The 25,215-nt window shown below is 34.2% G+C and overlaps 1 protein-coding gene across 2 annotated transcripts in view; it reads right to left on the reverse strand.

Annotated features, from left to right (window-relative positions):
- Positions 1 to 25,215, reverse strand: part of NFXL1 (nuclear transcription factor, X-box binding like 1) — a 78,106-nt gene that overhangs the window by 41,465 nt on the left and 11,426 nt on the right. For both annotated transcript variants that reach the window (XM_007496485.3, XM_056802587.1), the window contains 7 exons: positions 23,523 to 23,701; positions 23,150 to 23,311; positions 22,908 to 23,008; positions 21,260 to 21,374; positions 18,658 to 18,782; positions 15,548 to 15,670; positions 7,376 to 7,466 (listed from right to left, as the gene is read on the reverse strand). In XM_007496485.3, coding sequence (XP_007496547.1) covers positions 7,376 to 7,466; positions 15,548 to 15,670; positions 18,658 to 18,782; positions 21,260 to 21,374; positions 22,908 to 23,008; positions 23,150 to 23,311; positions 23,523 to 23,701 — 896 coding nt within the window. The remainder of the gene's footprint in view (positions 1 to 7,375; positions 7,467 to 15,547; positions 15,671 to 18,657; positions 18,783 to 21,259; positions 21,375 to 22,907; positions 23,009 to 23,149; positions 23,312 to 23,522; positions 23,702 to 25,215) is intronic.

Below are 25,215 nucleotides of genomic sequence, written 5' to 3' on the forward strand. Positions count from 1 at the left end.
ATCTGATGGTTTTGTCACAAGGGAGGGTTTGAAATGACTTATGTAAAGGCAAAAAGCATCAATAAAACTTTCTAAAACTTATCTCATTTCTTTACTTAAAATTACCTCCTCTAATAAAAATAATGAACTTAAGGTAATTATGCATTCTCATAGCTATTCACAAAGGTTTACATTTAGTGAAAATTTAATGATTTAAAAACATTCCTTCTTGCCTCAGCCTTACTCAAATGCATTAATAATAATAATACATAAGACATTCCAATTTCCTCAAATGAGGGGGAGGAAGTTTGGGCATATCAGCAAGTATGAATAATTCTAGATTATCTATGACTTAAGAAAAATGACTAGACTTAGCTATATAATGGTAGGCACCTGGTCTTTTCTATCATCTGTACTCTTTCACTTAGCTTCAATGACACCCCATCTTCTAGCTGTTTCCTACAAACTTGCCTATATATGCTCAAAAAACTCTCACTTGATCCAACTATCTTTACTTTGAAACATCACTTTCCTGTCTTTGGTAGCTCAACTCCTTGAGAAAGCAATTTAAAACAGGTACTTCCACTTTCTCTCCTTTCACTCTTCTGGGAATCATCCTTCAACCATAATTGCTCTCTCCAGAGTAACTAATGATCTTTTAACTGCCAAATTTAATGACTTTTTCTCAATCCTCATCTTTCTTTGCCTCCCTGTAGGCCTTTGACACTGCCAATCCTTCCCTTCTGCTTAATATTCCCCTCTCTCTAAGTTTTTAGCACACCACTCTCTACTGGTTCTGCTATCTATCTGATCATTCCTTTTCAATCTCTTTTGCTGGATAAAGATCCAGGTCACACCCATTAAACATGAGTATTCTGCAAGACTTTGCCCTGAGCTACCTTCTCTCTCTAAGCTACTTTATTTGGTGACCTCATCAGCCATTTTGGATTCAATTATCAAAAAGGATATCTAGCAGACATCTAAAACTCAATATATCCAAAATTGGTCACATTATCTCCCCTCTTCCAATCCTTCCTCCTCAGGCTTAAAAACCAAGTATCATCTTTGACTTCTTACTATCACACCCCTATTTTCTAATCCAGCGGTTCTCAACCTCTCAATTTATAGCAATGGGAATACATAATGCATATCAGGTATTTACATTCCAAATCATAACTGTAGCAAAATTATAGTTTTGAAGTAGCCACCAAAATAATTTTTTGGTTTGGGGTCACCGCCAACATGAGGACCTGTATTGCAGGGTCACGGCATTAGAAAAGTTGAGAACCACTGATCTAATCTGTTGCCAAAGCCTGTCAATTTCACCTTGGTAACATCTTCTCAAATACTCCTCTCCTATGGAGCTGCCACCACTCTGGTACAAGCTTCTACTACCTCGCTCTTGAGTAATCATAACAGATGGGTCAGCCTGCCCCAAGTCTCATCCTATGCCAGTCAATCCTCCATTCAGCCACCTAAGTGATTCATATATAGCTTATTTGTACGTTGCTATGAGCATATTTACCCCTCCCCCCCATTAGATGGTGAGCTCAAAGGCAGGAGTTCTAGTTTGCCTTTCTTTTTGCTTCACACAATGCCTAGTACACAGTAAGCACTTAAAACTTACTGAATGACTAACTAAACTTTGCATTTTCCCTCTGCACATAATATAGAAAATTTACTTGAATTAATAAATCCAATCATAAGGGAAGTAGGTGGCACACTGGAAAAAGCACTGGGTTTGAAGGCAAAGAAGACATTAGTTAATAAATTCAATCCCAAATTCTCATGAAACCTTTATTAATAAAGAAGAAAAGTTTGTGATAAAGCTCCTCAACTCTCTGGCTCCATCTCAGAAAATCATTCCTAGTTGTCAAAAGGCAGGGGCAAACCAGCCTAAAAATGTTTTAGTACTCAAAACACACATACCCTCTACCATCCTAACGATTTAGGATTTAAAAGCTCTAAGTTATTCCACAATTCAGCTAATACTGATAGTGATGAAAAAGGCTCAAATGGGAGTTTCTATAACTACTAACTGGATTCAGGAGCATGTTATGCTATAATCAAAATTCTTTTGAAAGAAAGAATAAATACTATTCATAATTACATAGCTTTTCTTGGAGGACTGGAAAATTTCTCCCATCTAAGTTTCTTACTTTCTTTAAAATAAAGCTATTGTTTTTGCTTATCTGTTTTTTTAATTCTTACTTTCCATTTTAGAATTAATATTAAATAACTACTGCTTCTGGGGCACAAGAGCAGTAAGGGGTAGGCAATTAGGTTAAGAGACTTGCCCAGGGTCACACAGCTAGGAAGCTTCTGAGGCTACATTTGAACCCAGGACTTCATCTCCAGGTCTGGCTCTCTATTCATTGAGCCATTCAGCTGCCTCTACTTATCTATTTTTAATAGAATTCTTAAGAGGTTCTATTCTCCAGCTTTCAAATCTTTCTTCCCTTTTTACCTTCTCTCTCATCTGATTCTGGCCAGGAAATTTCAATTTTTTATCCCACAAAAAAAATCTTAGGAAACCTAGGTTATATGCTATTACCAGGATACTCCAAGTTACTACATAGTAAGCAATCCCATATTCCAATTTTAATAGCCTGCCCAGCATACTTTTAGCTTTCAGTAAAAAAATCATGTTTAGTATGGATTTATTTTGAAACAAGCATTAAGTTCAACACCAGTGTTAACTAGCTAACTTTGCCATATGTTCTAACAAATGTTGAAGGACAGCCTACTGGCTCCTACAGAAACTAACAAATAATCCCAAAAAGCTTGGGGGACTAGATAGCATTAAATACTGAGTAAATAATGAGGGGAGAATGACATGATGACAAAACTGCTATTCTAAAAATGGAAAACCAATACCAGAAATAATTAGATTAAGAAATTTTTACACATTCAATTTCTACAACTGAACTTGATAAGACTTCTGGAACACATAAAACACGTTTTTTGGCTTTAAAGCAAATATTGACTCAGCTCTGAATGACTGACTTAGTACAGAGAAAAGTCAACCAAACTACAACCTGGGGAAGACCCAATATTTGTTATGCAAGTATCTGAAACTTTGCACTCAATACTTTAAAGCTTGAATATTATAAATATTACATTAATAACAATTCAAGCTAAGCCTCTTTGACCCAGATAGTAATTTCATTTTCTACTTTTGCATTCAAAAAATCTTAACCTTTCTGAAGACTGACAAAAAAATTACATACAAACTTTCAGTAGTGACAGTTATAAGTCAGATACCACTCAATACGTTTTACCAATTTTTGTATTAAACAGATAAATTCAAATAGGAACTTGTCAAATATAATATTTTCTTCAACCCAAATTGTCGAACTACACAATCATTCTGTTCAAGCTCCAATTTATCAAAATAATGTTTTGTAATGCTTAATAGAATTCTTTAGAGATTTGAAAAGAAAAAAAACTAAATAGATTATCATTTTACCTGACAGATATTAATAATTGTAGAAAATCCTTCATAATAAATTCAAAACCTAGTTTCAGATATGTGACCCACAATGTTGAGGTTCTAATATATGCAAGTACAATTTCTTCCACTGTTATTTACTCAGCCTAATGAAGTACAGAAAAACTTGCAAAACTGAATTGTTTTGTCTTTTGCATTGTAGAACATGTATAGCAACCTAGACTCATATTTGTAAATCTATATATTTTACTCTTTAAAGAGAAAATGTCATCATCAAAATAAAACCTAAAAAATGTGGCCAAAAACTACCTCCTTCAGATAGGTTACTAATGTGAACTAATAAAAGATGTTTAAAAGGAAAATATCCCAGAGTTTTCAAAAGAATAGCAAATAATCACATGAAAAACTGATCCAAATCATGAATAAAAGAAATGCAAACAAACAAAAAAACTTCAAAAACTTTAAAGTTTCACCTCACATCCAACAACCTATGAGAAATGCTCACTGGTATGTATATAGATCAAGGAAGGCTACACAAAAGCCCATGTGCACCAAAATATGGAGAGTAGTACTTTTTGGTAACAGCAAAGTACTGAAAAGAAAGCAGATGCCCACTGATTAGGAAATAGCTTAACATAAGATACAGGAATGTAAAGGAATATCACTCAGCGCTTTGCAAAATAACTTTGAGTTACAATTCTTTCATCAACACAATGACAAACCACAATTCGAGGACAACTGATGAAAGACTCTATCCACTTGTAAATAGAGGGTCATGGCTAATAAGGAATTTTTTTTTGCTTGAGTATACATATTTGAAATGGAAAAAAATAAGTTTGTATATAATAAAAAGAAGCAAGGTCATGCAATCAAATTATAATGATCAAACTTAGCCCCAAAGAAGATATGAGTCACCCTCCCTCCTTCTTGAGGAGCTAGGGGACTATGCATATGGAATACTGTAGATAATATCAGACTTTTGTACTATGCTGGTTAGTTTTATTGAACTATTCTTTCCCTCTTATATTCACTGTCATACTGCTCTCAAGGAGGGAAGAAAGGATAGTTAGAAATGTACGTAATATAAAATATATCAATAAGCATTTAAAGAAAAAGGAAAGGAATAAGTTATGTTAACCGAGAGTAATATAAAAAGAACCAGGAGAATGTATACATAATGATAATGGAAATGGAAAGAACAATATAAAATGCTGAGTGTCTGAAACTTAACCCATACCTCAAATGGTTGAGAGAATTAAACAAGTTTTGAGTATAGTTCATGGCACACAGTATTTACGTAATCCCTTTTCTTCCCTCCTGCCAGAAAACACCTGAGAAAATTACTTCCTCGTTTCTTTGCAGAGGATAAAGGACTAAAGTGTAAAATACTGTACTCAAAATGTACAGTATTTTATAGTACTCTCTCCTAGTTTTGTCAGACTGTCTTTTTTTCTTCCCTCTCTTTATAATAAATAACAATAATACCTAAAACTTATGTCGCTTACTATGTGCTAGGAGCTGCGTTAAGTGCCTTACAATTATCTCACTTGATCCTCACAACTCTGGCAAATTAAGTACTATAATTATCCCCATGTTAAAGATGAGGAAACTGAGGCAAACAGAAGTTATATGACTTACCTAAGGTCACAGAACTAATAAGTATCTGAGGTTGGATTTGAACTTTGGTTTTCTTGGATTCCAGGCTCAGTGCTCTGTGCACTGCACCACCTAGCCACACTTAATAAACAAATTAATTGCATCAAAATAATTTGATTCATGATGGCTTTTGACTTACCTAGACTTGGGTCTATTATTTATTTTTTATTACAAAGGATGAATAGCATTCTGATCAGGGGAGGGGAAAGAAGCATTTAGAAATGAAGATGATATAAAACAAAACATTTCAATAATATTTAACATGTTTTTAATTTAAAGGCAAATATCCTCAGAAAGAATGAAATCGATCAGTTACTCCATCATTAATATGAATTATTTTTTTAAACCTTTGTGTCCTTTCTTAGAAATGATACTAAGTATTGGTTCCTAGGCAGAAGAACAGTAAGGGCTAGGCAACTGGGGATAAGTGACTTGCTTAGGGTCTATCCATTGAGCCATTTGAATTACTTTCTTTGGATCTGTATAGAAAGCAAAATCTAGAGATAGGAGGTCCTGGGTTCCAGTCTAATGTCACTGTGTGACCCTGGGCAAGTCACTTACCCCTGTTGCCTTGCCCTTACCACTCTTCTGCTTTGGAACCAATACACAATAGTGATTCTAAGAAAAAAGGTAAGAGTTTAAAAAAAGAAAATGAGAAGAGAAGATGAGTAATTATTATTGGGCAAAATTGGGTACTTCTGACAATCACAGGATAAATACCGAGCTTCTGCTTGTCAGAGGAAGAAAAGGCAATGGGGAGGAAAAGAGGCTGCTTATAGGGAAAAACTCTCATCCCATGTGATATTTAAGACATCGAAAAGTGTATAGCATAGAAACTTGGATCTTTCTGATAATTTACGTTGTAAGATGATTCAGATTCTATAAAGTATTTGGTATTCTTCAGAGATCCTGTTAAGTATATTCAATTTTAAATTTCATAAGATCAGAGGAAATACCAAAAAGTTTAAACTATTATTGAAGACTCCCCTTAAAACTAATTCAAAAAGTCTGAGATCCAAGAATTCAGGACTTAAATTTGACAAAAGCTTTCTTTCAAAGATTTTAAAAACCAATCTTGCTTCCAAAAGCTATTTTTCACCAAAATTTACATTCCTAAAATGTATTTTTAGGTACAAAATCTTTCAAAGGGGAAGGTTGTCTGGTAACAATAAAATATATACTAAGAAGACACTTATCTAACCAACAAATATCCAGGTCTTATAAAGGATTGGTGCCAGGGCAGATAAGCATCGGTTATTAAACCTCTTATCTTGTATTTTGAATAGATGATCTCTTCCTAGGGGTTGAAATTCTATTTGAAAAGAAATAAGTACATGAGCACTCCATTTTGAAGTGACAGAATATTTTTAATACTATACTCAACTGAAATCACATATAGTGCCTTTATTTTATGACTTTATAAGGCTTTTACAGAGGGATATAGTATTCAACTGACCTTTTTATGTGTAACTTAGAGGAAGGGTGGGAATAAGAAAATGCAATTTTATATCATTCTAAAACAAGAATTATCCTAGATTTCATAAATAGCAAGTATTTCATACCAATAAACACTAGTTTTCTCTTATATTTAAGACATTTTAAAACAGAAATACAATATTACTTAAGATATTAACTTGACTAGCCAGTATTTATTTTAACAATACTTAGGCACTGTCTTTTCTTTTTCTAACTTTCTCTAGTTTTCTGATCTACATGTCAGAGAAAATTATTGCTCCCATCTCCAAGCCAGAGTAATTTATGGCTCTAAGTTGACCTAGAACAATCTATCTGGTGAAGAATCAATATGTCAGAGCCTTAAGATCTGAGTTTAAATATATATGCATTTCTTGTTCAGGTAAGCATATAGTAAACTGTAAAATGATAAATAAAATCTGAGTAGAAACAATAAAAAATTAAAGCATATACATATTTCAGTTATAAGCACACAATCAAGAATCTGGATAGCCAGACAAACATTCTACAATTATTAACTAATGTAAGCATTTTAGCATGACACCTGGTAGCAATTAGTTATACAGTGATAGCTGCCTGCAGCAGGCAGGTCAGTAGTCTCCACTGGATCTAATCATGTACCTAGGTAATTAATTACTACTGTAATCTCAAATGGGCCAAATATTAGGTGCCCAAGCATAGATAAGTAAAAAGCCATCATCTTCAAGTTATTAAGATGAAATAATTTTTCTTATTAACTATTAATCTAAATAATAAAGTGAAAAACAAAATAATTTAATTTCTTTTACATATTGAGTTTACTATATTTAATTTTACCTCTGTGGCAGATGGAGGGACACTTGTGGTTTCTACACCCTAAAGCTCGTGCACATGGTAGATCACAAGGTGGGCAGTTTCCAGGGCAACACTACAGAGAAAAAAAGTACACAAAGTCTAAATACCTTTGAGTTATTCTTCACAGTATGAGTCCCACTATAATTCCTACCAAGAACCTAGAGGAAGAAACAGCATAAAAAGCACAAACTCAACATTATTAAAATACTTTTTTTTTTGCCCTTTACCTCCAGCACTTGGCACAGTGCCTAGCACATGGTAGGAGCTTAATAAATGTTTCTTTACCGACTTTATCTGATTAAGTGAAATTTTAAAATCTTTCTTTTATCTTTTTGTTTAGTTGTTTTCAAATGTGTCTGACTCTTCATGATCTCCTTAGGAGTTTTCTTGCAAAAATACTTCAGTAGTTTCCCATTTCCTTCTCCAGCTCATTTTATAGGTGAAGAAACTGAGGCAAACAGAGTTACTTAACTCTGTTTACACAGATTAGTTACACAGATAGTCTCTGTTCCTTTATTTTAAGCTTACCTAAAGAAAAAACTCAGTACAACTTTACCTACCTTCCTTTTCAATTAATTCTCCTATGACTTTTAAACTTTTATCTTACGTTTAAATCAGTTCATCTATAAAAAGCACAATCTGTTTGACTCTTGTAAGTAACATAACCCAATGTAGCTTAGTCACTGGATATATATTTCATGAAAAAAAAACTGGCATGCTTGCTTTTTAAAATGAGATCAAAATAGAAGGCAGTTATGTAAATTAATTTACCTATAATGAGTTCTCAAAATAGAAATCCAAGGATGCCAGAATGATATTTTTAGGAACAAATCAGAGATATCTGATATCCCTGATCCATAAACTAGAAAAAACACAGGTGACTGGAACTTGCCCGATTTTATATCCATAAACAGTAAGCATATTACCATTTCGAGGCTATGCCAATATCCCAAAATTGTCCTACCTACTTGTGGGTCCATTTTAATAAGGCTAACTCCCTTCTACTAATTCTAGAGAACTAAAAAAGAAATTTTTTAATGCAGTGGATGAAACAATATATATAGATTATCTTACTGGGACTCTTAAGTAATAGCCTGAATAAGCAAGCAATTTAGCTATATAAAAATAAAGTGTTAGATAATGTAAAAAAAATTTTAATAGTTTCTAAAAAGCAATAAAATGTTGATTTAATGCTTTTATAAAACATTAAATGTTTGCTACAAGCTTATTCAACTGAGGAACTGTTTACTAAAATCTACCAGGTCCTGATCACTTTGCAAGAAGAGAATAAAACATTTGCAGATGAGCCAGGGGTCAAGGGACAGAGCACTTAGAAATGAGGACAGCTGGAAAGGAAGAGCGGTAAAAAAATAAAGAAAAATGCAGAATAAGACCCAAATAATTCAAGAGATATGAAAAGATATCCAAGCTTAAAACAATTCTACTGACACACCACTACTGTTTTCTTCAGAATCTGTTCATTATCACATCATCTACCACTCATCTCCCTGGTCCTACCCTCTCCCCATCCCCAATCCTTTCTTCTCAAAGTTACCAAAACAGTCTTCCTAATGCAGAGGCCTGATCAAACCATTTTCCTAATCAAAAATCCTCAGTGACTCCCTATTGTCTGCAACACTAATCACCAAAATTTATTTCACATCCCATCAGTAAAAAATGCTTAAGCTGTACCAACATATATATATTTACTTAATTTCAAATTCTATGTATGTACTATCAAATTAATAATTATATATATAATAAAACAAAATAGAAATAAAAGGATAAGAGAAAGAAATATTTTGAAACTATTAATTACTAGTACAAAAAACATTTTTGCTCTCACTAAAATGGCTTAGTCCATTAACAAGTAATCAACTTACTGCCTACTATATACCCAGACACTATGCTTCACACAGGGGATACAAATACAAAGAATCAAACAATTCCTCTCAAAGCTCACATTCTAAAAATTATGAATAATGGATGAGGAGGAGAGGAAGTGACAGAATATGCTTTATTTTTGAAAAATTGGGTTTAATAATTTGCAATACAGTGTTTCAAAGATCTAGTTCTAGATGGAGGACTAGCAGGAAAAAGCACACCAAGAAGCATTCAGAATGCCTCCAAAAATGTACCAGATCAAATCCTGTTGGGAAAATACAAGAAGTCCCAGCAATTCATTTTGTCAACCTACAGACAGAGAGGTCTTTGGATACTGGGGCCTGGGTCTGGGTCTGATAGGGACCTGCTGTGCCCACAACACTCCAGCAATGGGGCAGGCCCCAGAACCACGCTGGAGCACTCTGATCCATACTGAGGAGGGAGGCATTCTAAGGCAAGGAGAGGCAGGAGGCCTAAGCAGTAATGCCAAGGGAGAGCTGGTTCAGAAGGGAATAGCAGCCACAGGGCTCAAATCCAGCCTCCAGCTCCATCTGAGGTTTATAGAGTAATAAGGTAGACAAGAATCACAGAACAAGGGTTCTATCACTCAACCAACAGAATGAGCCAGTCAGCCAATAAAGGCTGAATTCAGAAGTAGCTACTGTTGCTCAGACCCATGCCCAGTTCAAGAATCTGCAGAGCTCAGATTAGAGGAACATAGTTAAGACTTTGCCCACTTTTAGAATACTGATAGATTACAGATCCCAACCTTGACAGGGCCCTGAGATCTTGGAAAAGTACACCACTTCTAAGAATGACCAGCAGCAGAACCAGTCTGAACTTTCCCTCACTAATCCACTCACAACTGCCATCTCTGTATTCCTTCTCAAACTTTTCAAAGCTCTACCTTCAACCTGTTCTGCTGAATACCCACCTCATGTTGCCTCAAAAAATTGAGGCCATTTGACAACAGTTCCCTCTTCTTCCCTTCTCTTATTGCTCACATGCCTGCTGTCACTATCTTCTTCACCCCTTTCACATGAGGTGGCCACTTGTACAAGTGATTCTATTCCATTCTAACTTTCCCAAAAGATCCCACCTTCTATTATCCCCACTTTCTCACTTATCTTCAGAGGCAGCTGTTGGTACACTGGAGAGAGAGCAATGAGCCTGGAGTTAAGACTGAAGTTGAAATCTGACCTAAGACATGTCTTTCTTACCTGTGTGACCTTGGGCAAGTCACTGAACCTGTTTGCCCTGCTTTCCTCATCTGTAAAATGAGGATAACAACATCCACCTCCTAGGATTGCTATTGAGGATCAAATGAGGTATTATTTATACAGGACAAAGCACAGTGCCTGACACATAGTAGCTCTATATGAATGCTAAATATTATTATTATCATCTCCCTGTTTATAGACTGCTTCTCTACTGCCTACAAGCATGCTCATGGCTCCTACTTCCTGTGAAACTCTCACTTGATCTGTATTTCCAGCTAATTTCTCCCAATCTCCTGTCTTTTGTGGTACAACTACTCGAGATGGAAATCTTTATGAGGTGCCTCCCCTTCCTCTCCATTCATTCTCTTCTAAATTTACTAGACCTTCCCTATTCCTGTTGAGAGTTAAGTCCACTATCCTCCCAGTTCTCTAGGCTCACAATCAAAATATCATCCACGACTCTCTCTCTCTCTCTCTCTCTCCCCCCACACTACTCCATATCCAATTTGTTGTTAAAACCTGTTAATTTAACCTCTTTAACATCTCTCAAATATACTTTCTCTCCCATGACACTGCCATTATATTCCAAAAAAACCCTCATCACCTCATGCATGGTCTATTGCAATAGCTTGCTGATGGGTTTGCTTGCCTCAAGATTTCCCTACTCCAATCAATATCTCACTCAACTAACAGAGTGATCATCTTCCTAATTCCAGGGACTCCTATCACCTCCTGGATCAAATACAAAATTCTCTGACATTCAAAGCCTAGCTTTCCCTTAATCTTTCTAGTTTTCTTAAACCTTCCTTATACCTTCATCCCAGTGATACTGGACTCCTTGCTGTTTCCTCAGACAAGATACCCCATCTCCCAACTCTGAGTTTTATCTCATACAGGTAAGGCTCTCTTCTCATCTCTGCCTCCAGGCTTCAAGTCCCAATCTCTCTTCATTCTAATGCCTCTCTTCTACTTATTTCCTCCAGTGCAGTTTGCTTGTACATTGTTATTAGCATAGTTGTACAAAGCTGTCTCTTCTGTTAAGAGTTGTGAATTTTAGATTTATTCCACTCTGCTTAGTCTTTAGAATTCTAGCAACCAGGAATGAATATACCCCCACTTAAGGATTAAGTGTGGTGGAGGAAGGTCTATGACCCATGTGCTAGCAAGTGACAAATCAGAAACAACTGACTGACCCCCTGGGCTGTCCTAAGCCAAGTTTAAGCAACCATTGGTACATGTGAGACACAGGAAGTTATGTAAAGAACTACCTTTATATTTTGGGTCACTTCCAGTGAGAGACTTTTTGCAGTCTTTGGCTTTGGAACTGGTCTTTTGGAGCTCTAGCATGGGACCTCAGACTGCTTCCCTTAGGCTCAACACTCAGGTGAGTGATAAGGCTGACTCCCCTTTCCCTTGACCTTTCTGAAGGCACAAGCCTCCAAGGAGGCCCCTCATCTTGGAGGAGGACTAGTGGCTGGAAGCCAAGCTAGATTTAATCTTCTGGGAAGGCTCCTTGGCTGAGTGGCCTCTGAACTCCCCTTGGTTCAGACAAGGCCTGAGTAGATCTAATTCCCTTTTCCCTCTTTCTCCCTCATTCTTAATTTCTTCCTTCTATTGAAAATAAACCACCATAAAATTCTATTCTGACTTTGAGTATTTCATTGGAATTTAGAATGAAATCCCTGACGACCACTAAAATTATATTCAGTCTCAACCCTAAAATTTACCCTTAACAGAGTGTGAGCTCAAGGGCAAGAACTGGTTTTTGCCTTTCTGTATATATACAGCACACTTAGCATAGTGTCAGGTAAACATTAGGAATCTTGTAAATATTTATAGACTAAGAAAGTAAAAAAAAAATTTTTGTTATAAGAGATGGCTTTTTGGGAGGAAAGAACTGGAAAGATATAGGGAGAAATGAGCAATGTAACAGTGAGGTGTTGTGGCATATACAGTGCTGGATCTGAATTCAGGAAGACTCAACTTCCTGACTTTAAATCTGGCCTCAGACACTTAGTATCTATGGGACTCTAAGCAAGGCACTTAACCCTGTTTACCTCAAGTTTCCTATCTGTGAAGTGAGCTAGAGAAGGAAATGGCAAACTCCTCCAGTATCTTTGTCAAGAAAACCCCAAATGAGGTCACAAAGCATCAAATATGACTGAAACAACTAAACATCAACAAAAAAACACAAATATCTTGATTCAAGTCGCCAAATCTTTTTTACCACCACAACTCATAGTCAATTCCATTCTTTCCATTCACACAGATACCACCCTAGCTTAATTCATTATCACCTCACTTTGACTGTTATAAAAGTCTAACTGATCCCCTTATTTCCAGGGGCTCCTCTTCCACCAAGCCTCCACAAAGCTGACAATCTCCCTCTCCCAAGGTCATTTCCACCCAGATCCCTTCTAAGTTCCCAAGTAAAATCCCATCTTCTTCAGGAAACCTTTCTGGACTCCTTGTAATCCTAGTGCCTTCCCTGTCCATTATTTCCTATTTACCCTGTACATAGCTTGTTTATACAGATTTATTTGCTCAATTTCTTCTCCATTAGACTATAAGCTTTTTGAAAGCAAGGACTGTCTTTTGCCTCTTTTTGCATCCCTAGCATTTAGCACAGTGTCTGGCATATAGTAGGAACTTAATAAATGTTTATTAACTGCTTGATTGACTTAATATCCAAGCTCCCTAATGCTGCTAGGATAAAAGGTTGTTCAGTTTGGCATTTAAAGTACTTTTCTTGGGGGCCACTAAGTAGCTCAGTGGATCAAGAGCCAGGCCTAGTGAGGGAGATCCTAGTTTCAAATCTGGCCTTAAACACTTCCCAGCTGTGCGACCCTGGGCAAGTCACTTAACCCCCATTGCCCAGCCCTTATCACTCTTCTGCCTTGGAACCAAGACAGAAGGTAAGGGTTTTATTTAAAAAAAAAAAAGTACTTTTATTCTGAACATCTTACTTTTCTAGTCTTATTTCAAATTACTCCCTTTAATGAATGCATTAAACTTTCAAGAGGAACTTAAGTATCTGCTTATCCCTGAACTCTCATTCTACAGAATGTCTCAAGAGGCAAGCCCTACTATTTCTACCTCCTAGAAATTTTACCTTTATTCAAGGATCAGCTCCCAAAACCCTTGTAGTCAAGTTGTTAGTGCTTTGTCATTCCTCAAATTATCTAGTGTTCACTTTTGAAAATGCTATTTCACCCTAGGACATTTTAAATTCCTTGGAGGTATGCCCAGGTTTTTTGTTCTGTCTAAATCCCCAGAACCTACAACACTGCCATGCACCTTGGGTAATGTCTTTTGAGCTGGGAGGGTAGCCCACAGCCATGAAGTCCAACTCCTTAATGATACAAGTAAAAAACTTTGAAGCCTAAACCCACATAGGGAATGAGCTGCAGAGCTGGAAGAGGAAGCGACTGAAAAAATGCTTGCTGAATGGAATGGCTTTCAAGAGGTCCCTTTTACCACTAAACCTTTTAGCCTATGATCTCTCCCAAATCAGTCTACAGAGTCTGATTCTTCTTTAGTTCATGTGGGGGGAGAGGAAAAAGGACAGGACTTGGGGTGGAAGGGTAAGATGGATTTTTGCAAAGAAAAAAAAATTTGTTGAAAGAATAGAAGTACAAAGTTTTATCCTGAGGCTTTGAATCTACTCCTCCCCCTTGATGAACCCTTAAAAGACATTAGGTGCTACCCATATGATCCCATATGATTTGAAATTGAACATTCTTTTAATGTCTTCTCCCCCCAATTAGCTTATGAAAGAGCAGGGAATGACTGGCATTTTCTGTATGAATCCCCCAACATCCCCAACACTTGTTATTTCTGGCTTTCAAATACCCACAAGTACTTTTTAAAACTGGAAAGTGCTATGTTAATTACTCATTTACTCATTAAAAGAGGATCTTTAAGTACCTTACTAGGCAGTGAAGCACAGCAATCCAAATGACCTTATGTAATTTGAAATCACAGAAATCATTTTAGCACAATCTATAAAGTTCATTAGCTTAGACCAACATTCAAAAATTCAAATTAATTTTATTTTATTATAATTAGCAAATCAAGCATTTGACAAAATTGTCAAAAAAGTTACCTTTCTTGTATTCTTAAAATATACTTTTAACACTAAGCAATATATTTAACAGAAACTAAATATTTTTTAACAACCACCTACTCTACTTATTTTAAAATCAGACTATCACTCAATAGAAGGGATAATGACAATATATGGATCTATTAACTATGTACTTTATTTTACTAATTATTTTCTTATCTACTTGGATATATTAGAGAAATAGTGGAAAAAGAATTTTAGGAAGTTTCAAATTTGCTTTGACATATAAAGCAAATATAAAAGTATATTTGCTTTTAAGAAAATATAAAGAAAAACAAGAAATATATTTTAAAATAATATATAATATATAAAACCTCAATTATAAAAGGTAACTTAGGAAATAATCACCCATAACATTGTTATTTTGTTAGTTAACTGCACCTAGTAATTTTATAAAAACCTCAGAACATTCATGACTCAATTTACAAATTCAATTTACAACTTAACATTCCAATTTCCAAAACAGACTCACACATATTTAGCTATATTGACTTAATAGCAGTCACAAATCCATAAGTCAAAAAAGGTCAAGATATATTGCTTCTAACAAATCAGTTCTTAGTAGCAACACCTATCTTAAATGTAAATCAAATATACTAGCTTAATTCATACAACATACAAGATGCTTTTTTTATGAAAAATCAGTGAAGTATCCTAATGGTGCTTATATTTTCTAGAAAGCACATCATTTCCCAATGCTAAATGACTAATGTAAATAGCCCAACACCCTATGTCACTGGCGAACTTCTGGAGACTTGTAAAATTTTCAGTAAAGGTAGACAAGAATATTTTTAAATTTCATATCTGGATGGATGAGGAACAAATATTTCCAGAAGAAAATAGGGAAACTATAGCAGATGCAAAAGTGTTGACAAAATTTTGAGATTGAAGAAATCGATTTTCAATCCTATTTTTAAATGTTACCTTTCTCTTACACTGATGCCTCTGGCAGTCCCGCATTTTAATACACTTAGTTTCACAGAGATAGGGTTTGTGGCATGGCATTCGTTTGGTATGTTTTCCACAGCGACAGTGCTTTTCAACTTCCTGAAAGATAATGGAATACATAATTAAATAATCTTGCTAGTTTATATAACTTTTTATATTAAAATGCATACAATTATTAAAAGAATCAAAAATTCAAAATGTTAACAACCCAATAGTTTTCCTCAATGTCATGAGTTCGGTCAAAGCTCAATTTCCTGAATAAGAACCAGTCAAAACTTAAGAATTTCATTAACACATTAATAATAAGCATGACTTTTCATTTGTAATGAAGGTAAAAAGAGAACTATATGTAAAACTGTGAATCTCAATGGCATAGGTCTTTCTAAGGATTAATAAATTTAAACTGGTGATTCTAATACTGTCCTATAAGGATTCAAATTTCCCTTTCCCCATTAGAAATATTTAAAAAGCATCTTAAAATCATCCTAATTAGAAGCTTTTGGACTAATGTAAATCCAAAATAATGTCCTACTTCCCTCTCTCTAAACCAGCTCAGCAAACAATACCTTCTAGAATTGTCAGGTGATCCCGCCTTCAGAGGTACTGCCTCTTTCCCTCTGAATAGAATTGGAATAATCAGACCAACTCCAAAAATATACTTTTACAGACAGTGGTCAAAGGATTGAACAGTTTTAGGAAAATTAAGTAAGTACTGTTGTGTTTGATAAGTTAATGGTCAACTAAATTGCTACTATGAAGTATTCCTTGTTCAAATAGCCTTTAACCCTGTACCTCAGGAAACTGGAAAAAAAATTTCTATTTATACACAGTTTTTCACATATAGGTTTCACATCTCAAATATATAGAACTGAGTCAAATCTATAAAAATATGAGTCATTCTTCAATTGATAAATTGCCAAAAGATATAAATAGGCAGTTTTTGGAAGAAGAAAACAAAGCTATAAATAGTTATATGAAAAATGCTCTAAATCATTATTGAATAGAAATGCAAATAAAAACAACTTTGAGAAACCAATTCATATCTATCAGATTAGCTAAAATAATGGAAGAGGAAAATGCCAAATGTTTGGAGGCAGAGTGGAAACTGAACTGATATATTCCTTTCAGAGAGTAATCTGGAATTATCCCAGAAGAGTTATAAAACTATGTATTTACCCTTTTACCCAGCACCACCACTGTTAGGTCTGTTTTCCAAGGTGATCAGGGAAAAGGAAAAACAACTTATGTTCTGAAAGATTTGTAGTGGCAATCTTTGTGGTGGCAGAGAATTAGAAATTGAAGGAATGTCCTTCAATTAGGGAACCAATGAATAAGTTGTGGTATATGATTGTGAGGGAATACTATTGTGCTGTCAGAAATGATAAGAAGGTAGAACTTAGAAAAATGTGGTAATACTTGCATGAAATAATGCTAAGTGAAATGAACACAACCAAGAGATTGTTCCACAAAATAACAGCAATATTGACTAATAACTATGAATGACTAAGCTATTCTAAGTAATATAAATTAAAATACTTAGGAATCTATCTCCCGAAACAAACATAGGAACTATATGAACACAACTACAAAACACTCTCCACACAACTAAAACTAGACTTGAACAATTGGAAGAACATTAACTGCTCATGGGTAGGACAAGGCAATATAATAAAAACGACCATCCTACCCAAACTCATCTATTTAGTGCCATACCCATTGAACTTCCAAAATTTTTTTTTACTGATTTAGAAAAAAACCATAACAAAGTTCATTTGGAAGAACAAAGGATCAAGGATATCCAGGGAAACAATGAAAAAAAAAATACAAAGGAAGGGGGCCTTGCAGTCCCAGATCTCAGACTATATTATAAAGTAGTGGTCATCAAAACAATTTGGTACTGGCTAAGAGACAGAAAGGAGGATTAGTGGAATAGATTCGGGGTAAGTGACCTCAGCAAGACAGTATATGGCAAACCCAGAGAACCCAGCTTTGGGGATAAAAATACACTATTTCATAAAAACTGCTGGGAAAATTGGAAGACAGTGTAGGAAAGATTAGGGTTTAGATCAACACCTCACACCCCACACCAAGATAAATTCAAAATGGGTGAATGACTTGAACATAAAGAAGGAAACTATAAGAAAATTAGATGAACACAGAATAGTATACATGTCAGACCTTTGGGAAGGGAAAAATTTTAAAACCAAGCAAGACTTAGAAAGAGTCACAAAACGCAAAATAAATAATTTGGAATACATCAAATTAAAAAGGTTTTGTAAAAACAAAACCAATGTAACTAAAATCAAAAGGAAAGCAACAAATTGGGAAACAATCTTCATAAAAACCTGACAAAGGTTTAATTACTCAAATTTACAAAGAGCGAAATCAATTATACAAAAAATCTAATATAAATATTCAATTAAGAGCAATTTATGAAAGAAATGCTAACCACTCCTAGAGAAAGATCTGAAATGTATCATATAGTTTTCTGTGTGTGTGTGTGTGTGATAATAGATATATATAAATCAAAGCACTTTCAATTACCTCAGGATCCACTGCCAAAAACAAAACATTGGCTTTCTCTAATGCAGAATTTGGAGGGAGTCGACTAAGAACTCAAAATTTCACAAAAAAATAAATATATTTCTGTGTGTCTATGTGAGGTTGGGCCACACAGTTGTCAAACACAGAGCCAACAAACACTTCTAAAGATGGACCAAACTGGTTAAAATGTAATTGGAAAATATTTAACAAAATAAAATTTAAAACTACCAAAAAAATGGTAACTTTGCACTGACTATCCCTTTAAAGAATAAGCAAGTTCCATAAATTAAAGAGAAGCCTACATTCACTAATCACTCTAGAAAAAAATTACAATTATTTTTTAAATCATCCTCTCTTGAGTTTTTGAACTTTAAAATAAAAAGTATTATTTCTTATATCACTCACAACCTAACACAAAGCATCCTTTTCTCTTACTCTCTAATAAGGTAAAAAAATGGAAATCAGTTTGGAGAAAGGGAATACCCAATCCTATATTTTCATCAGATAACATTTCAAAGTTACTGGAACAGCAAATGACCAACCTGTCTACATATTTCACAAGAACCTCGATGACAACGCTGTGAACACCTATGAATTCCACATTCAAGCACTTTGTCACAACTATCTCCACAAGTTGGTACATCTTCCGTACAAGGCAAAGAAAACTCTTAAATGGAGACAAAAAGCCAATGTTAATGACAAAACATATTAAACATTAAAAGTACTTACTAATACATAAATCAAAGCACTTTCAATTACCTAAGGATCCACTGGTAAATATTTATTTTGAAAATTAACCTGTTAAGTTATGACTTTCTCAATTTATATGAACACTGAAAGTTATCAGAAAAGGTTTAAGAGAAATCTACTGATGATATTTCCTACAGCACTTCATACCTTTTATGATTTTAAATGTTTATTAGTATCATAAAGAACATAGAAACATAGCCCAATTTATTTTTCAGAAATACATATTATAGAAATTTTCAACTGCTATTGGAAAATTAGGAATTATCTTAGGTTATAACCCCTCATCACATGATATCTGCATTAAGCCCAGAGAGGAAAGCTTAAAAATGATGAAAGGTAAACGTGAAACTAATATATTCGAATCAGCAGCATAAGATATTAACCCAAAGATAAATGTATATAATTCATTACTATGGAAGTGAAATTGAGTAGATTCACAGTGATAAACCAGTATTTATAGTATGGCCATGCTACCTAAGCATAGTCAAGTAGAAGTATTCTTTCTGGGTCAACTTTCCAAGTTGAGTTCCTAATTTAAGCACCCTAAAGATTGTAGGAAATCAAGTTAAATTTGGAAAGTTTTTTTTTTTACTAAATTTAAACTTTTTTACTAAAATTACAATTAGAATGGTAGTTACAGATTCACCCAGAGATTATACAAATATAAAATATTCTTTGCATAAGGAAATAATTAATTGGAAAAACATTAAGTGCTAAAAGATAACTCAATCTAATAGATTAAAAATGAAAATACCACCTAAAGTAATTCTTCACTGCTAATCAAACTCCCAAAAAACATTTTCTAGAGCTAAAACAAAACAATATTAATATGGAAGAACAAAACATTAAGAATCTCAAGAATAATAATGGGAGTAAGGGAGCAAGAAGCATGAGAGACCTATCAGCATCCTATCTCAAAAGTACTACAAAGCAGTAATCTTTACAATGACTTGGTACTGGTTTAAAAAAACAGATTGATCAGTGATATAAATTGGGTCCATAACATGCAGAAACAAATTAACATAAGACTACAGTCTTTGATAAACCCAACTACTGAGGAAACTAGACTAACAGTTTGGCAGAAAGGTTTAGTGACATCACACCGTACACCAATATAAGCACTAAATGAACATGTAAGATAAGATATAAAATGATACATTCTAAACCAAACAGAAAACAAGGAAGGAATTGACTTTAAAATCTATGGACGGGGGTAGCTGGGTGGCTCAGTAGATTGAGAGCCAGGCCTAGAGATAGGAGGTCCTAGGTTCAAATCTGGCCTGAGACACTTCCCAGCTGTGTGACCCTGGGCAAGTCACTTGACCCCCATTGCCTGGCCCTTACCACTCTTCTGCCTTGGAGCCAATACACAATACTGACTCCAAGACAGAAGGTAAGGGTTTAAAAATAAATAAATAAATAAATCAAATCAAATCAAATCTATGGACAGGGCAAGATAATTTTAAAAAGAAAAACATCCAAGCTATCAACAATCATATTAAAAAAAAAGCTCTAAATTAATAAAAATTGGAGAAATATATGCAAATTACAGCAGCTATGACATTCCACACCTCACACTGATCAGTCTGGTGAAGAGGAAAATGACAAATGCTTGAGGGATGACTGCCGGAAAGCAAGTACCCCAGTGCACTATTGTTAGAGTTTTGAATTAATCTGGTCATTCTGGAGGGCAGTTCAGAACTATATCCAGAAGACTGCCAGACTGTCTATAACCTTTGAACTATCTATACCATTACTAGGCATACATACCAATAAAATCAAAGAAAGATGAAAAATATCTACATGTACAACAATATTTATAGCAGTTCTTTTCATTAAAGATTAAAACTAGAAACTAAAGAAGTGCCCTTCTAGGGGGGAAGGCTAAACATATTGTGGTATATGGATGTAAGAGAATATTATTGTGCCACGAGGAATTCTAAAATGGACAATTTCAGAGGAAACCCAGAAGAATTTGAAAAAGTGATGCATAGTGAAGTAGAACAATTTATACAATGATCACAGCATTATAGAGAAAAAGACAACTTCAAGAAACTTTTGAACTCTGATGTACACAATGATAAATCATAAGACCCAAAAGAATGAAGATGAAACACATCACTCACCTCCTGATAGAAAGATAAACTAAAAAATACATAAAAAGACAGACATTTTGGTGCATGGATAATGTAAAAATTTGATTTGCTGAAATTGTTTTTTTTAATTAAAAAAGGGAACTGTGGTTGCAACAGATTAATTTAAAACTCCTTTTTTTAAAATAAAAAGGTAAAAATAAAATAGTAATCATAAGAGCAGACCTCTTTGAACCTATTTACTCATTAATATGCTCTCTAAGTTCTAATTATTTACAACATACAAATACCAAACTCTTACTTGATTTCTGACAGGGACAGAATCTTTTCCCAGATCGAGGACATTCTCCACAAGCGAAAGGATGACAAACTTGCTCACATCTATGATTTCCACATGGCAGTGTTTTTCCACATACCTAAGAGAAATGTAATAAACATCAATAAAGATTTAACAGATTCAGTCCCAATGACAGAATATCAAAAACTATCCATTTGACACCCATAAGATAAAAATATAATTTTATGGCACTCAACAATCATTTTGAATAACATAATTTCTCCTTTATTTGCCTCTTTAACCCGATGTCAGATCTATAATAATAATATTGAGCCATCCTATCTACAAATGGTGCTTTGAAAGCAAAATAGCTGTTAAAAAATATATTTTACACACACATGTGTTCATACACACACAAAAAGGAAAAAAATGAATCATCTAAAAGTATGTATCCCTCCTCATCAAAATAATCAGTATACTAATTTAGAGGGGCTTTTCTCCTCACCAAAACATCAGTTAAATAGTAATTTTTCAATTTCCTGAAAAGTTCTACTCCAATGACTCATCACTAAGACAACACTGAAGTCTTAACAGCTAAAACAAGAGAATCAAACTCTGATTGGTCCTATCAAGAAAGAAAAACTCTATCTATAGAACCAGTAATGAACTGTACATCAGATCTAAAGATTCAAAGAGGTTTTTCACAAAATTTTAACGTGATGAATTTTTTTGACAACAGTAATTCACAAAGACAATCTAAATCATGGTATAGTAATGATCCATGTTAGTGCACAAAGCATCTATACTAACAAAATGACAACATTTTAAAATACTAGAACAAGTTTTGAAAGTAGTATTATGAAATAAAAATAGAATTCCTATTTTGAATTGAGTACTTGGGTTCAATTCTTGACTCACATACCACCTGTGTGACCTTAAACAAGTCATTTAACCCTAATGGGTCTAATTAAATCCAAAAGTATAATAAAGAAATTCCAAGAATGTGTTATGACTTTGTTGAATGAAATGAGAAGTTGAAAACAAACCATCATAACTCTTGTTCCTAATTAATTAAGAAATGAGTGCCAATATTCACTTGAAAAATCTCAACCTCATTATTAATCGAAGAGATTAAAATATCCACATCTAAATCTAAGATTCTAGATGTCTAGCAATGAAGTAATAGTTGAATAAATTGTGGTATGTCAATAACAATGGAATACTATGATGTAGTTAAAATCAGTAAGTCTCAAGAATATGAAAAAGGCATTAATGCAATTATGTAAAGCAAAAAAAAAAGACAGAAGAACCAAAGTACACATTATCTACAACTATTTAAGAGGGAAAAAATCTTTAATGGAGATTTAGAGTAACTAAAAAGTTATAATAATTTATGCATTCATAATTTATCTAAATGTAAATAGCCAGCAAATCTTCTTGGTTATTCTAACATAATCTATTGCAGTTTATTATGAATCATTTAACATAAATAATAAAAGGGACAGAGGCCTCCAATAAGATTCATTCTTATTCATCAGGAGCTAAGTAAATGACAACTAAAGAGTGAATCCCTAACATACAAAGGAACACTGGGATTGATATCAAACTGACAGTAATTTTCTATTCACCCCACAAGAGCCAAAAGCTCACAGCTTTGAAGAACCTTACCCACCTGATCACAGTGCCAGACTGGACTTGCACAAAGTCTTTCAGCTACTCGTTTGCCACAGACACACTTCTGTTTGCTAACTCGTGGACAGGGTTGACAGTTCCCTAAAAATATAATTAATCAGAACAGGAATATTGTAAATCAATTTAAGAATTGTTTTTCCCCCCAGAAGTCTCACATTTTTATAGTTGGCTTTGCTAATTGCCTATGTCAAAACATCAATCTTATTTAGACATTTCTTTTACCTGCATGACAAGGGTTTTCACATTTATGTTGCCCACATAACAACTTCTGACCACAGGGTTGCTGGCAGGACCACTCCTTGGTACTACATCGGCGAGATACTGGTTTTGCCTTCTTACAGTAACAAGTAATTGAAACCATTTTTGGACAGGGAGGGCAAGGACCTGGAATCCAATAAAAGGACAAATGTAGGTAATGGAATCTGAGATCACATCAATTCATGTTTAATGTATTTCATATGAACACTTTAGGGATGCTTTTCAAAATCTCTTTAACTGGCATTTAGGTTTTAATAACAACTTTTAAAATTACATTTGTATTTTTAATAAGTGGTTCATCAAACAATTCAAGTAAACAATTCAAAATGAGAATTACCTGGGTGACAGAGGAGTAAACACTTATGTCCACAAGAAGGCTTAAAGTCTCTCTCACAAACCTGTCCGCATGAATGAGGTACAAGCCATGGATCCAGTGGTGGATCTTCCACTTTTCCACAATAGCAATAATATCGAGTTGGTGTTTCAGATCGTTTATATTCAAACCGACATTTTGGACTAGAAGAAGGGGAAAGAATCACTAAGCTGGACTTAAGAATTCTTTTTCGAAGCAAATAAGGAGGAAAAAGTGAACATAAAGTAAGTCCTTTCAATTTATAATACATTTTCACTGTCATACATTCCATTACTGTGCAAATAATACCCTAATACTTATTTAGGATGCCTTTGCATTCTGCAAAAGAGACATAAAAGGCTTTTATAAACAAAAAAAACACAAAAAGAACAGTAGTTAGAAACCAGAACTAAAATTCTCTACCCTTTGACCCAGAAATAACAGTGCTAAGGCAAATACTCAACAATATCATTAACAAAAAGAAAAATTCTATTCTAAAATAATTTTAACAGTAATTTTTCTTGGAGCAAGTAAGTGAAAACAAAATAGATGGCCTTGAACTAGGAAAAAGCTAAATTAACTGGTACATGATCATAATGGAATATTAGTGTATTACAAGAAATGATCAACAGGACAAATATAGAGAAGCAGGAAAAGACTTAAAATGATTGATGAAAGGTAACAGAGTAAATGGAAAAAAACAATCAACACCAAACAAGTCAAGAAATTACAAATAAGTATGATCTCAAAGAAAAAATGTGAAGACAAGTCTTCTCCTGCTCCCTTGCAGAGGTCAACTACATCTAATATCAGATTTTATATTTAGTGTAATAACCTGTTTTACCTACATCTAATATCAGATTTTATTTTTAGTGTGATAACCTGTTTTTGTTTTTTTTTTAAACCCTTACCTTCTGTCTTGGGATCAATACTGCGTATTGGCTCCAAGGCAGAAGAGTGGTAAGGGCTAGGCAATGGGGGTCAAGTGACTTGCCCAGGGTCACACAGCTGGGAAATGTCTGAGGCCAGATTTGAACCTAGGACCTCCCGTCTCTAGGTCTGGTTCTCGATCCACTGAGCTACCCAGCTGTCCCCGGGATAACCTGTTTTACTGACATTTTTCTCTTCAAATTTTTTTTTCTTTCTTTCTTAGAAATTTCTCTGGAAAGAAATAGAGAGGGATAAAGAAAAATCTAAGTGATAAAAAATATCGATAGAAAATTATTTTTATAAAATCATAATTATAAAATAATACTTGCATAATAAGCCTAGATTATCAAGAAAAATTTATATTGTGGATCTGTGGTATCATTTGAACAGTAACTTTTTAGTAAAGAGAACAGAGAAGTTTTAAAAGATTTCCATTCAAAAGAGTTTAAATAAAAAGCTACTATGCTTTAAACATTTAAAAGTTGATTTCCATTTTTTGACAGCAAAAAAAAAATGGGTATATAAACATAAATGAACATTAATTGGCACATGAAAAATTCAGAGATGCCCGAGAAGATTTCTAAGAAACAATGTCAAACAAAGTCAACTGGATTAAGAGAAAAAATATAATGATCACAATAATGTAAGAGAAAACAATAATATAAGACATCAGAATTCAGATAATGTAATAAGCAATCTTGATTCCAGAAAGCTAATAAAACAAGTCAGTGGTATCCAGGCCCAACGC

This window comes from Monodelphis domestica, chromosome 6 (genome assembly GCF_027887165.1).
Source record: "Monodelphis domestica isolate mMonDom1 chromosome 6, mMonDom1.pri, whole genome shotgun sequence".
Classification (NCBI taxonomy): domain Eukaryota; kingdom Metazoa; phylum Chordata; class Mammalia; order Didelphimorphia; family Didelphidae; genus Monodelphis; species Monodelphis domestica.